At 36.2% G+C, this 15,595-nt stretch overlaps 1 protein-coding gene across 2 annotated transcripts in view; it reads right to left on the reverse strand.

Moving 5' to 3' along the window:
• Positions 1–509: 509 nt before the first annotated feature.
• LRRTM4 (leucine rich repeat transmembrane neuronal 4) overlaps positions 510–15,595 on the reverse strand; it is a 751,239-nt gene continuing 736,153 nt past the window's right edge. Inside the window, exon 3 of one of the 2 annotated variants that reach the window (XM_036028213.1) lies at positions 510–1,668. In XM_036028213.1, the coding sequence (XP_035884106.1) occupies positions 1,447–1,668 (222 nt within the window). In that variant the 3' untranslated portion in view covers positions 510–1,446. The remainder of the gene's footprint in view (positions 1,669–15,595) is intronic. The other variant, XM_028517688.2, reaches the window with a different exon arrangement.

Consider the following 15,595-nt stretch of genomic DNA (forward strand, 5'->3'; position numbering starts at 1 on the left):
CAGTGAATCAGAAAATTGCTGAGATATGGCATTAGGGCCCTAAGGAAGTGAAAATGGTTCCAGTGATGTATGTATAGTTATCTTTTTGGTTAAAAAATAGGTGATCATTATGGATCTTTCAGATAATAATCAATTTTAACACAGTTCTTTTTCTCCTGGAATATTGTACAACCTCTTACTCTTCCATGAGTACTTACTTTTTTCTCATATTGCTACATAATTTTACATTACATTATATATCTGTAAAAATAACTGTGAAACAAGTTAGTGCATAAGCCACACCCCATACTTCTTGTCTATACATTGTAGAGTCTTCCCGCCTGATGGTAGAACACACGGAAGGCACTTACTTGATGGATGCTAACTATTTCTTATTGAATTATTCTAATACAGGCTAGAAGGATCTCACATTATAGAGATAAATCACTCCACATTGGGTGAGCTATGGTTTAGCAATAAAATAATATATTTATTTTTCCAACATTTTTATTGATAAAACTACACAAAAAGTAATTGATAATTTAAAAAGCAATGTTACACATTATCTTGTGTTTAGAAATTTGTCACCTTGACAGTTTCATTCATTGACCACATGGCCATTGTTCTGCAGATTCTCCCAGTCCACTGGAGGATGTTTCTGGGGGTTATTTTCCCTGCAGGTCTTCAGGGGTCCCTCCTTCCGACTTCTTACACCCGTGAAAACACACAGTGAGGACGGCCAACCGGAAAAAGCAGATCTCCTCCCACAGTGTACACCGTGCGTCTGGAGGAGCCATTCACCCACAATCTATTGGATTTTCATTGTAGTAGTTCTGTCAGGCTTTGTGATCAATTGTGTTTCTTTGCAGTCTGCGGTAACGCAAATTTTCTTTTGGTACAACATAAGCTTGAATGCCCATGTTTAACATCAGAAACAGAATCACTTGACCAAGTAAACAATAAAAATGAAACAAACCAGACAAGAACAAACAACATTTTTAAAGAAAAAGTGAAACAAAGCAATTGAAATAAAGTCTGAGAGTTACACACACCTAACAAGGAAAACTGGATTATCTCCCCAACTCCCCACCCACCCCAGGTTTGTCCCGCCCTGTGGTTCTCCAGCCCAGGAACCATGCAGTGTAGAAAAAGCAAATATACAAACAAACCTATATGTAGCTAGGGTGAAATCTATTTTTATAAGAACTCGACACTTTTACTATTTACACCCAGGAGCATATTTGTTTGTCGTTTGTTTTAAAGCAAAGAACGTTCTGTAGTTTCTCCTGGTTATGCTGCCGGTGCATCTGCTCTCTTGAAGCAGTTTTGCTTTTCCTTTCCAATTTGTGATAAACACTTTAACAGGAACGATGAGCCGGCTTGCTTGCGCAATTTTGACACCCCTTCTTCTTTAAGATGAAGGCCCTCCCTCCCCACACTTCGAGTCCCCCAGTTAGGAGTTTTGCATTAGTTTGTTAATCTCTCAAGGTAAATGGCAGGTGCTGCCGACCTGGCGATGGTGGCGATGAAGCTGTGGTCACGCCCGAGCTCCAGGCCGGGGGTTTCATCCTGTTCCAGGGACACTGCTTCGTAGCCCTTGTTGACATGGAGCGGCTGGTGAGCCTGGCAGTACCCGATCACCGGCTGGTCGTAGTTGTAGTATGGCAAGGGTTTCACGTGGTGTGGGATCTGGATGTGAGAAAGAAAAGGATTGAAGGTAAAAATGTTTGGGAAAGATAAGGAGATGACATAGGATTGCACTTTGTCCCTTTTTATGCTGTTTCAAGTCATCAACTGCTGGTTCAACTACTAATAAATAGTAAAATAACAATTGTTAGTATTTAACTCCATGGTGTTGTGTATATATATAAAAACTGTGTGTGTATATGTATACTTTGTACATAAGATCATATATAAAGATTTTTCAATGTTCATTCTATCACTTAATGCCATAAAAAGTTAAGAAAAAAACTAAATTCCCATCAACAGAGGAATTTAAAATGTATTATGTACATTCATACATTAGAATGAAGATAATACAATGATTGCAGAGTAGCAATCTGTTGTAAAATGGCAAGATTTGATATTAAATGAAGAAATTAAGGTGAAAGACTGTAGCATGATCTATTTTGTGCAAATACAAGTGTAAACATATAGAGGTTTTTACTTTTAAAACATTTTTATATGCTATTGACATCTTTATGGGCATGTGCAACTTTTATTTAAGATTTTAAGAGTTTGCCATAGGTGATTTTTTAAAATCCTACAAATTCTACACAAAAGAACCCTAGAATCATGAAAGTGGGTACATCTGTGTGTTTATAATATGTAATGTTATTGATTTCAAGCTAAAAAGTCAAATATGTGTCTAATTTTAGAATAAAATCTCTGAATAATGGTCTACAGAATCTCTTTAATTAGAAAATCTGGAAATAGTACAGCAAATTTGACTCTATGTGTAGCTTTTAATTAAACCACACATTTCTGATAAAGAGATGTGTCCCAGGCTTAGAAAAAGGAAAGTGATGATTGCTCAGTTCTTGATATCATGCTACAGTGTTTCTCATAACCTGCTAGATCCAACTGGACGCTCTTGATTAAATTGTGAACATTTCACTGTTGTGTAAGGTTAGAAGTCGTGGCAAATCAAACTATTGTCTCCAGGCTCCAACCTCGCTTCCCTAGTTACCTTATTATGCTCAGCTGGGGCTTTGTAAGTTCCATTTGTTTGACCTGCTGCTCCCTGTTAGACTTTGTGAGTGGGGACTCCTGGAGAAAGATGGCATGGCGAGAGGAGGTTGGAGGAATTGCTCCCACAGTGGACATCCTCTCTGTTTCTTTCTGCTCCGGGGAGTTAGCCCAGCAACATTTCATTCTGGCTGGAGCAGTATCTTCCCATTACAGAGACAATTGCAGTTTGTGTAGCCTTTCCAACATTTTCAGCGCTCCCAACATTTCATCCCATCCTGTCCCCCACAGAGACTGCAGCTCCAGGCAGGTCTAAGGTTTATCTCCACAAAACCCCTCCTCCCAAAATTTGATTTTAGTGATTCCAGAAACTTTATTTAGTCCCTTCGTTCCACAGGTGGTAGTGGTGGCAGTTGTTTCCTGAAGTCGCTGTCTCTGCTATACCACGGCACTATTGTTTAGCCTTGGCACGAACTTAGTTTATAACAACATTTAGTTAGCCCTTCCTTATATAATTTTTTTTAAATAACTGATAGGTTGTCTGTCTCCTGATTGGACTGTATCTGACTCTTTCCATAAGTTAAACTGCAAGAATTGATAAATTGTTATAATTTTATTATTTGGTAGTTAACCCCCAGTGTTTTTATGGCTTAATTGTTTTGTAGGAAGTTAACCCATCTTATATATAACTTAGCAAATTTATTTAAAGAAACCATTTCTCCTATTACTATACAATCCCTGAAATGCTCTTCAAACTATGCCTTGTGTTTTCTTCCTGGTATCTTCATTAATATATTAAATAACACTTTTACACAAATTCACGCTCTGTATGAGAATTATATTTTTAACACCTCTATACTTAGTAAGATAAAAGTCACTTCCTCACATATTTAAAGATGTAGATTAAAACATTTTCTATAGCAGATCATGACTACTTAGCAGGTTGTAAAATTAATTTAGTAAAACCAGATAAACATGTTTTAAATTAAAAGAACTAGAATGGGAAATGTCAGAGTATATCATATGAGGAAGTTGTTTCATGAAAGCTTTGTTTCCAACTTGTGTGTGAGCATGTGATTGAGTGACCTCAGAGCCATACTGTGATGTTTTTAAACTAGTAATCACTGTATGAGATACCTTTAAAATAGAATTAAAACACATTTTGAGATTGCAGTTTATTTAATGTGCTCAGCAATAACCTGGAGATTTTTTCATCCTGCTTTTACTACTCTCTTATTTGTGAATTTATATAATTCACTGTTTTGCTCAATGAATGAGAAAATTAAATAAAATTCAATTAAAAAAACTAAACAAATTTATGTTTAGGAAGAGGCACAATGACTTGTAATGAAAATCTAACACTACTTTTAGCAACCCTTTAAGATATAATAAAAAAGGTAAGTTCTCATCAAAGTGTTGATATAACCTTGAATATACCATTCTGTTCTCAAAAAGTCTGAAAAAAATACATACTAGGTAAATGTGATTGATACAGAGAAGTTTTTAACATTAGATATTAATTTCTATGTTGATAGTGAAATCAAGGCTCTAATTGTAAGACAACATGGCTGAATTACTAGATATTAAATATCAAGTTAGTCCTACCCCAAATCTATAGATTTTTCCTTACATATATAGATCTCCTTCTGTAAATCATTTCAGGTCCAGACATGAAATGTTTATCAGCAGACTCTATTTTAGGAAACCTCATAGGATTTTGCAAAGTGTTGGGTAGGTAGAGGTATCTGTGATTCATGCCATAAGTCACCCAAACTCTGAAAAATCATAGACATGAAACCAACTTGTTCTGACATTTCAGCAGGGAGAATTTTATGAAGAACATCTTCCTAAGAGTTAGATATTCCACTGTTACTCTTGTGTTGTTAATAGTTGGAATAGTGTCTCAAAAACTTTTAAAAAATCACCAAATTATTTCCAATGACATTCATCAGGTATAAAATATTTGTGGCACACTTTCATTTAATAGAATCACTCATTGTCTCCAAATTATTCAACTAACTAAAAGTTGTCAAAATAGAGATTAAGCATGGGTTTAGTTTTGTCCATGGTCTTGTAGCCCCATGCGTAATCTTTTTCCAGTCACTGAAATGAGCAGATAGCCAAATCTACAAACATGTGAACAGTGAATGCAAGAGTGAGATGGGGTGTTACAGACCCTACTGCACGACCAGCCTAAACTACATATGAAAGCCAGTAGCTCCTTTGTGAACATGACTGAATTTTCAATGTAGAATAATATCCTTCAAGTTGAACTATAATGGGAATGCACAATTTCATATCTAAGAACTGTTGGGAACCGCCCTGACTGGTATCAGAAGCTGAAACCCCCGCCTAGGCTAAGGCTAAGGGAACGCCCTTGGAACCGTAAGCCAGCAAGGAGACAAAAGCTTACCTCCCTGGCAGGAATGCTGCTTCTGCTGCTTTATTCATAACTGAACCCCAAAAAGCTTGGTTGGTTAGCCAAAGACGGGTAAGATTCCCCACGGGGGGAACGACCTAAGGCAGGCACAATCACTTTGGGAGGCCCCCCAAAAGAAGGACTTGGGGGGCTGCAGCAAAAGAGGGTGATGGACCCTCGCTCCTCGGCTTTGACATAGCCTGAGTTCTCATCATCTGGGAGAAAATCTCCTTATTGCCTTAGTCCCCAGCTAAGCCTGAAACAATGACAGGGTGGTGCAGCTCTGTGCTGAAAAGGGGCAGATTCCCTGGGTGATCAGGCCTAAGAAAGAACATGTAAATTACTGTGAAACCTTCTTTGTTTAGAATGCTCTCAGTTGAATGAGAGGAGTCCAAGGAGGAAGTTTGTTCCTCAAAGTCTTACAGTTCTTTGAGCGGCAGAATTCCTTGTTTTCTATGGTTCCTTACTTCCCCGATAAGTACTGTACTTTACCTGAATTATTAAGCAAAATAAGCCCAATAAAAGCAGGTATGGACAGTAAATCAGGGCCCTCCCCACTAAGGAGGGTGGCCATTTGTTCCTACTTCCCCACAGAAACTAGTCAGTCTCTGTGCATGTGTATTTTTTCTCGCGTGTTTTTCGGCGAGCCATCCACAGTGTTCCGTGGTCACTGCTGGCCGGTGACCCACGCGCAACAAAGAACCATGGATTTTGTCTTAAAATTAAGTTAATTTATATGTCAAGTGACTTGTATTCATTGTGGAGCTTTAGATTTATGTATCACATCATCTCTGAACTCAGGAAATTTGTTTTTCTCTTATAGTTGGGCTGTTTTTTTTTTTTTTACTTCAATTTATTGCCATTTCTCTATTGCTTTTGAGTTGAGCTTAGAACCTCTAACAGGGCATAAAACACTCTAAAGTCCCTTCTTGCACAACAGCCCAAGAGCCAGAATTCAGAAGCCAAGTGAATTGGCAAGCTCTGAAAGCATATCTGAGATGTTTGCTTATTTACTGTTGTAATATTCTGTTGGGCATATGTAATAACTTGACTTTGTAGTTTTTGAGGATCTAAGACACTGAGGTCTGTACTGTATAGTAATAGTGTACAGTACATTAACCACCTGGGTCCCTGTGTGTGTCATTGTTTCCTTTCCAGCAGTCAAAATAAAGTATCCTTAAGTTCCCCTTAATGTGCATTAGTATTTTCGTAAATGTTTTCTTAGAGTTTTCCCAAATGGTCCCTGTGTTCCATCAGCCTTCTAATGGGCTTCATTCTGTAGTACAGCACAGCAACATTTCTTAAAGATGGCCTCATTTGTGTGCTTGACAGCTCACTGCTTGCATTGGAAACTACACTTTATTTACAGGTAATGGGTGTGGTACAGGGGCTGAAGGAATCCACCGAGGGAATATATTATACTATACTGAAATTCTGTTGTTTTATTTTCTCAAGAATACAAACATTTTAACTCAAATCAAAACTTTTATAGAGGCATAGAAACTTCTGTAGAGACATACTTCATAACTAAATCTGAGGTCGGTTACAAAGGGGAGGAGCCATTATTAAAGTCCCTTTAATTTTTCTGAGTTTCCTGTGAATCCTCTGAAAATGGGCATAATAATGACACTTCATTAACCTCTATAAACTTCAGATAATTCTGAAAGTAGTCCCTGACTCTCCAGAATAAACTGAAAAAACATTCTCACTGTAGTTTACTCAAAAGTGACAGTATCTTTCATGAATACATGCCTGTCTCTTGTCTATACTTCCCATTCAGAGAGATTCGAGGACATGAGGGGTCACCAAGTGGTTCGTTAACCAAGGCTTCAGTCCTACTTTGTGCACTTAGGAGCTTAGAGACTTTAGTGTACATTCTGATTTTCTAAAAGTACCATTTACCCTTTGCCTAGCATATGCTTTTCTTCCAATGTGCTGGAGGGAGCATAAAAGGAGTCCTTTCAATTACAGTGGCTCATAGCATTAGTGATTCAAAGAGGGAAGTCAGGGATAGAGAGTATTTTTAAATATTGGGAGGAAGGGCAAAATATAGAGAAATATGTGGAGCTTAAAAGTCTGAAAATTGATTCAGATCCCGTAATTTCACATCCATAATAATTATATTTAAAGTGAGAAATGTGTCTGTATAGCAAATGTGAGAGCAATGTGAAATGGCCTCTTGATATATGTGATCATGAAAGGCTTTTGAATTTCAGTTTTTTTTATGAGCATGAAATTCCAATATTGTTACCCGCTTTTCTCAAAGGTATTAGCATTAGTTATAAGTAGTTTAATAGCCTGATCATTCTAAAATTACCATCCACTGTCATTAGTCTTATTTATTAACTTTTCATGAACATTGTTCACATTTCAGTATGAGTTCTTTCAATTGAAGTCATAAAAAGTTGATTTTCAATTTCCTAAATGACATTTGGTCCCTAATTTTTAGAATTAAAGGGTAGTGTCTGACTTCTCAGACCATTTAAAAATACCATTCTACAAATGCATATGAAGAATTCAATATAGTTGAATTGCTTAATGAAGATGGGCACTTCATTTATTAGAAATAAAATTGATTAAAATATGAAGGGCAATATCTAAATGAATATATAAATTAGGCTGCATTTTACTCATTGTATTAATAGTTGGCAAGAATGGCCAGGGAATAAGAATATGTAAACAAGTTTGAATACAGGTTTTTTCAAGAGTTTTGATTGAAGTTGACAGAACTTCAAATATTTAGTTAGTTGGGTAACAGGGAGACTTAATTAACTCATAGACACAAGAAAGAATTTAGCAGCTACACTGGGGAGGAGCACGCTTCCACTGGGTTTTAGGAACAACTGAAGCCAGAAACACAAATGTCACCAGGGTCCTCTCAGTCAATCATGCCTGATAACCTCAGCAAATCATATTTGTATACGGATTGCCAATCAACTTTTTCTATCTGATTTGACAGATGACTATAACAACTTTAAGGTTTTATATGTCCCAGCCACAGCAGATTGCACAAATGATCACGATTCTTTCTAGCTCTTTTTATCAAGAAGTAGAGTCTGTTTCTCCTTGCCTTAAATGTTGGCAGACCTTGTAACATTTTTTCTCTGGCCAATAAAACACAGTGACAGCAACATTGCTTGGGTCCCAAGGCTCTTAGGATCCTGGCCAGGGTAGCTACCACCATGTGAACAAGTCCAGGCTAGATCAACGGCAGACAGAAGGCCTTGTGGAGTCACTGAGGCATCTTAGCTCAACTAGTGTCCCCTAGGTCTCACAGAAGCTCATTACAGACCCATGGGTCCAGGAGCAAAAGCCCCACCCAGCTGGCTCCAAAGAAGCAGAATTGGGCCACTTCACCTTATTTCAAAAAGCATATGAGACATTGAACTGAGATGTAAAATCGACAGTTCTTGCAAATCTGATTTCATGCCTCACTTCTCAACTGAGGTTATAAAAATAACAATTAACTTTTCATAAATTCTCCCTCCTTAAATTTTGAATATATGAAGGCATTTATAATGCAAAAAAGATGCACAATAAATAGTTAATGAATCTAAATCAATTTATCAAATTACATTATTTAATCACATTCTTCAGTGAAACATTCTTAATTTTTTTCAACACAGGCTTGCTTTTTTATTAGAAAACACCAATTACCTAAGCATTAATTTCTGCTAATTAAAAAGTAAAACTTTCAATATAACATGACATTATTTATAAAACATTTGTTATAATGCTAATTTTAAAACATAATTTTGAGAAAGTATCTTGAACTCAAAAGTTAATAACTGTTCTGCAACAAGATAGAAATTTGACTACCTTTTTAATTTACCATTCAAATTAACACTTTTTTAAAAATAGAGGTGCTTGCTTATTTGTTTCTTGGTTCTTCCATCACCAAATTAAACACAAAACTGTTAGAAATTCCCACAAGATGCATTAGAAAAGACAACAGATTAAAAGAAAAAATTATTAGCATCTGGTTCAATATAACTGCAGGAAAAGCTGATATGAGCTGGGGAAATGTCCTTTTCAGAACTATGAAACACCCACCAGCCTTGAGTGTCCAGAACTGGTGAGGAAGAAAGAGAAGTCAGGGTTTTGAGCAATTCCCTGGCAGGGAGAGTATTAGAAGTGGAGGAGGAGGAGAATATGCCTCATTTCCAGGGTTCACGTTGTGAGACACTGAATAAAGCAAGAGTGGGCCTGATTCAGAAAACTCACCTTCTATTTAAGAAAATAAGTCTTGTTCAAATGACAAAAGTGAAATAAAACTTTTCATCCTGCCATTTTACTTCCTACTGTTCAGCTGCATTCAATGTCTACTCTCTCTCTCCCCTAGTTCCCACTGTCATCTGGGAACCTACTTCATTTTTACAAAAATAAAGGCTCATAAAATATCTGACATCCTAACACTTTTATAGACACAAAGGCTTTCCTCCCTAAGTAGTAACTGTAATAGAGGAGAATCTCCAGAAACAAGAAAGATTGAAGAATTCAAGGGAAGATGCTAAGTTCAAGGAACTAAAGAAAAAAGGAAGATTTACTAAAACCAAATAAAAATAGAAATAATTAAAAATTCATCTTCAGTGATCATCATCTAGACATTACTTTGGTACATAATAGCTATTCACATCTTTGTTGAATGAGAGAACCATAACAATTTTTCACCATTTTGTTTTGAGGATTGAATAAGCAATAAATGTGAAAAAATATAAAATAGTCTTATATTAATATTTGTTAAACACAGTCATTAAATTTACTGATCTTTGCTTTAGAAAATCTTCCCATGAAAACAAGACAGTGGTGCAAACCAGTAACTGTCTCACTTTCATTTTGTTTATGAGCTAAAGTGTATACAGTAGCTCCAGAATGTAAACTTCACAATACTAAACACACTAGATGTTGTCTTTTCTTAAATATATTTTATTGATTATGTTATTACAATGGTCCCAACTTTCCTCCTTTGTCCCCTTTCACCCAGTACCCACCATTCCCTCCTATAATTCCCCCCCTTAGCTCATGTCCATGGGTCATGCATATAAATTTTTTGACTACTCTATTTCCTTATAGTGTTCTTAGTATCCCGTTGATTCTGTACCTACTAATTTATACTTCTTAATCCTTGCACCTTTTCTCCCATCCTCCCTCTGCCCACTCCCAAATGATAACCCTGCAAATGATCTCCATATCTATGTTTCTGTTTCTGTTCTTTTTTTTGCTTAGTTTGTTTTTTAGATTCAATTGTTGATAGTTGTGATTTATTACCATTTTAATATTCATAATTTTTATCATCTTTTTCTTAAATAGGCTCTTGAACATCTCACATAACAATAGTTTGGTGATGATGAACTCCTTTAGCTTTACCTTGTTTGGGAAGCACTTTATCTGTCCTTCAATTCTAAATGATAGCTTTGCTGAAAAGAGTAATCTAGGTTGTGGGTCCTTGCTTTTTATCACTTTGAATACTTGTTGCCAGTCCCTGCTAACCTGCAAAGTTTCTTTAAAGAGGTCAGCTGACAGTCTTATGGGAACTCTTTTGTAGGTAACTATCTGCTTTTCTTTTGCTGCTTTTCAGATTCTCTCTTTAACTTTTGGCATTTTAATTATGATGTGTCTTGTTGTGCTTCTCTTTGGTTTATCTGATTTGGGACTCTCTGTGCTTTCTGGACTTGAGAAGCATAAAAAATACTCAGGCAGAAATAAAGGTTACCCTAAGTGAAATACAGAAAAATTTACCAGGAATCAACAGTGGAGTGGATGAGGCCAAGAATCAAATCAAGAATTTGGAACATGAGGAAGAAAAAAATTCAATAAGAACAGCAAAAAGAAAAAAGAATCTAAAAAAACGAGGATGAGCTCAGGAACCTCTGGGACGTCTTCAAATATATCAACTTTCAAATGATAGGTGTGTGGAAGAAAAAGAGAAAAGCAAGAAATTGAAAACTGATTTGAAAAAATAATGAAAGAAAACTTCCCTAATTTGGTGAAGGAAATAGATATTATCTGTTTATTGACCAGACTGTCCAAACCATTTAAACTTAAGCTCTGACAAATGTTGCACAGTAGCATTCTGTTTTCCCTGTTCTGATCTTATTTAAAGGTGGCAATGTGTATTCTTCGTGTGCTCATGATTGCCCAAACTTTGACGTTTAAGTCAGGTGTAGGACAACAGAACATAACGACTTATCTCTTTATTGCTTTCTTACCATAATGCCTTGTCTTTGAAATGTTGACAGAGTTGATGAAATTACTGAATGAGGTAATAGCCATTTTTGAAGTTAGCTTTGAATCCATTAACTGTAAAGTTTATAACATTGGCAGCACTCAGCATTCAGTGAAACTGTGGGCTAATGAGCTGGGTTAATTAGCTAGTATTAACTTCTAAATGTTTTCTTTGAATTTGAAGAGCAAGTTCTTCTCAATAGTGTATTGCAAGCAAGCATTTTATTTAAATGACTTCTACATAAATTTGCTTCTAAAATACTTAAATAAAAACAGATACACCAAAATTTCAGAAACAACCTATTTCCTTTATAAAAACAAAACTTATAGACTTTTCAATAGCATACAATAATGTGCAAAAGACAAGTGTTTCCTAGAAAAGAAGACAATGCTCTCTACTTGAGCCCAACTCTACTCCTGAAAACTTAAAAGTAAAATCATACAAAAGAAAGAAACAAAGCCAAAAGTTCTCAACACACTTAATAGGTTCAATTTAAGATTTATTTTGTCATCCCCTCTCAAAAATTTGGAAAAGTAAACAAAGTAAAAGCAGCAGGAATGCTGCTACTGGGGAGGTACACACAACCGGAATTAGAGCCATTTCTTTGGAAGTTCAATTTCTCCACAAAGTTCCTAGTAGCTTATTTCCATTTCTATATGAGTTGTGTAGCATTATGTATATTTTGTGTTAAATAGTTAATAGTGTCTATCATTTGTTTTATAAAGAACATGCATCTTGTCAAAGCAAAATTTTACTGATATGTTTGGTTTTTGAAGATAAACTATTTTTAAACCTCCCAAAACACCCAGTTCACTAGTGCAGTGGTATTCAGTAAAAACTTGAAATATTTTAATGCATAAGTAAAATAAAATTCATATGTAAGGAAGGTGATTGAGTTTCTTGCATTTCCATGTTTTTTAATAGCAGAATTGCCTATCCCAGGGTAAAAATTTAGAACCAAAAGACAAACACAGAAGGAAGAAAACCCCAGAAGGACACACATATACTTGATAGAATGAGCTATGTAACCTGACTTTAATAGAGTTTAAACAGAACTTTTGGGGGAACTGGCTGATTCTAATGTAAAAAAGCTTGGCAATGTATATTTAATTGCAAAAATAGGAGAAGCTTATTTAGAAAATGCAATTAAAGTTTTTCTTTTGCTTGAATATCTTTTAGGACACCATGGCAGAGTGGTGCATAATTAGTACTGGCCTCATATTTTTAAATAAAATATGCTAAGACCTATGTTATTGCCTGGATCTCTGTCATTGAGTATATACTATTAAGAAGTAATTATATATAAAAAGAATTGGCCATGGCAGTTCATTTACTTGCATTCAATTATTCACATGAAAAATACTTATCACAGAGGTTGACAAACTTCTGTGAAGGGCCAGTGGTGAACACAGGTTTTGGTGAAAATAGGTTTACAGTTTTGAGTATACAAAACTGTTTATTATTTTATTACTATTTATTAATTGTAGTATTATTTTCCATATATATGACTGTAAACCTACTTTTGCCCAGTGCTATATTTTAGACTTGCAACACATACAATCTCTGCCAGCTACTGAACTCAAGGCTGCCATTGCAGTATGAAAGGAGGCTTAGACAAAACATGAATGAGGGGAGTAAGGCTCGGTTTCAGTAAAAAATCTGATTTTATTAACACTGAAAAATGACTTTTGTGTAATTTTCAGGTGTCACAAAATATTTATCTTTTTAAATTATTATTTGAACCATAACAAAAAAATTAAAAATAAAACTATTTAGCTTGGGTCTAATTTACTGTGAGCCAGGCATTGTGGTAGGTTCCTTACTCAAAGAGCTTCTTTACAGCTGATAGATTGGGACAAACCTGGTACTTGAGACTGCATAATCCAAGTCAGTAAAGCAGAGGGAGAAAAGCCCTCCAACTGGTTCACATTGCATGTTTCCTTCTGAAGATCCAGGTCTTCTACTCTACAATAAAGCTCTCAGTGGATTGCAAAGAGCTGCATTCACAGGACCTCAGTACTTAGTAGTCAGACTTGAACTTCTAGGTGGGAGTTCTAAGTCACCATTCAGGACATTCAGATCAAACATGCTGTGGCAGAATAAATGCCCAATGACCTTTCAGTGAAGATCTTAAGCAACACTCAAGCCAGTGAACCTGCCCCTCGGTGTGTGATGGCTTAGAACACAAAGCTGAAGAGAACTTCGGTGATTTTCTAAAAGAGGTGAGGTTTGCGGGTCATATAATGTTAAGTAGGTTTTGTTTTGTTTTGTTTTGTGGAAAAGGTAAAAAGCTTTCTTGCTGTTTCCCAATCTCACCAAGACTGTTCCCATATCTGAGCTTGTGTACTTGATTCCCTTTGCCTGGGATGTTCTTTTCCCAGTCTCTGTAGTGGGGCCATGCTGATCTTATGAGCCATGGCATATATGATGAGTTTCTGAAGGGGCCTTTCCTAATTACCTTGTCTAAAATACCTCCCCACCCCTATTTACACATGTAAGCCATTTCCTGTTTATTTTCTTCATAGCACTTATCAAAATGTTAAATATCCACAATTATGTATATCTTTGCTCTTTTACTGCTTTTTTTCCCCAATATAAGCTTCACGCTGTCAGAGTATTTCTGGCTGGTTCTTACTGTTTGGCTAACATATTTCAATAAATGTGTACTAAAAGAATATATGAATTTGTGAGAGATATTTGTTAGAGAATTGGTTTTTATTTAGAAGAATTTTGACTTAGAAACTGTAAATTCCTTTTTTCTTTTATTTTTCTACCGTCTCCCATCTGTTCTCTGCTTTGAATTTAAACAAGGGGATCTAGGATGGCACACAAACATTGCCCATCTACCAATACCTGTATGCCTGCTGTGTTTTGAGAACTACAGATGTTAAAATGACTAAAGATATAGGTGACCTTAAGAAACCTATATCCTAATATGGAAGACAAACATTAGCTTGTTTTTCCAAAGTGACATCAGCAATGGTAGAATGTAATGCTGGTGGTATATAAGAAATGACAAAGTGGGAAAGAAGAGAAAGTTTGATGCTTACAGTTGGTATCTGACCTAAAGTATAGGTGGTTAAAGTGGAAGCCTGGTGCCACATGTAGTGTCTATATATTGGGTTGGCCAAGTAGTTTGTGTGTTTTTTTTTTTCATAAAATAAAATACATTTTTCATTATCACCAGTAACTTTATTGATTTGGATATTTTCAGTATGTTGGCTATTTCCTGTGTGGTATAATGTTGACTGTTCTCAATTAATGTCTCAGTCTGGTAGCTATCAACTTCAACTAGTCTACCCAATCATGGAGCATAGTCCAGCAGGAAACCTCCAGCATGAAATTTCACAAATTGCTTTTGACATGTTCAATCAGTCATAGCACCTTCTTCATACACTGCACTAATCGTTTTTTGCATTTTGGTTGTGTTTTTACCTTTCTTGAAATAATAAAGCATAATATGCCAAAATGTTGCCTATTTTCTTCCATCTTCAATATTAAAATGGCTATATGAAAATGCCCCAATTTTGATGTTTTTTTAATGCACACTGATATGACAGCTGTCACAATACAATCTAAAAAAATGTTTTCAAATGAAGTTAAAGACAACTAAGTGCTACTAGAGCCAGTTTACAAAAACAAATGAACAAACTCTTTGGCCAATTCGTACCATCAACATGTCTGCTACTTTTGACATGGCAACATGGCTTTCTATGTTCCTTTGGAAGACTACTATCCAGGAAATATATATCAAAAATGAACTCTTCAAAAAATTTAACAATTTATCCAACTGATTCACAACTGCTCCCATAGAGAGTAGAGTCTACACCCTCTACATCTACAGTCATTATCCTTACTTCTCAGGTGAACACTCAGCCTTAGTCTCTTATGAATGAAGCATTCTGAAGTTATGATGAGCAGCAGACTGACTCTACTTCCCGGTTATGGAGGGGGCAGGACACTGCTACAGCTGCTTTCTCAGCTTCTGCTAAGGAACAAAATAATCAACCCATGCCACCCTTACTGGAAGCCAAGGTATTGAGTGCCTCATCATCCTTTTCATGTGCCATTTGGAATTTGATCAACCACACAAACTGCCCTTTAAAGAAGTTGTTCTTAACCCTGGCTCAGTGGAATGAGTGCCAGCCTGCAAACCAGAGTCACTGGTTTGATTCCCAGTCAGTGCACATGCCTGGGTTGTGGGCCAGGTCCTCAGTAGGGGGCGTGTGAGAGGCAACCACACACTGATGTTTCTTCCCCCTCTTTCTCCCTCTTTTCCCCTC

This window comes from Phyllostomus discolor, chromosome 6 (assembly GCF_004126475.2).
Source record: "Phyllostomus discolor isolate MPI-MPIP mPhyDis1 chromosome 6, mPhyDis1.pri.v3, whole genome shotgun sequence".
In the NCBI taxonomy this organism is placed as follows: Eukaryota; Metazoa; Chordata; class Mammalia; order Chiroptera; family Phyllostomidae; genus Phyllostomus; species Phyllostomus discolor.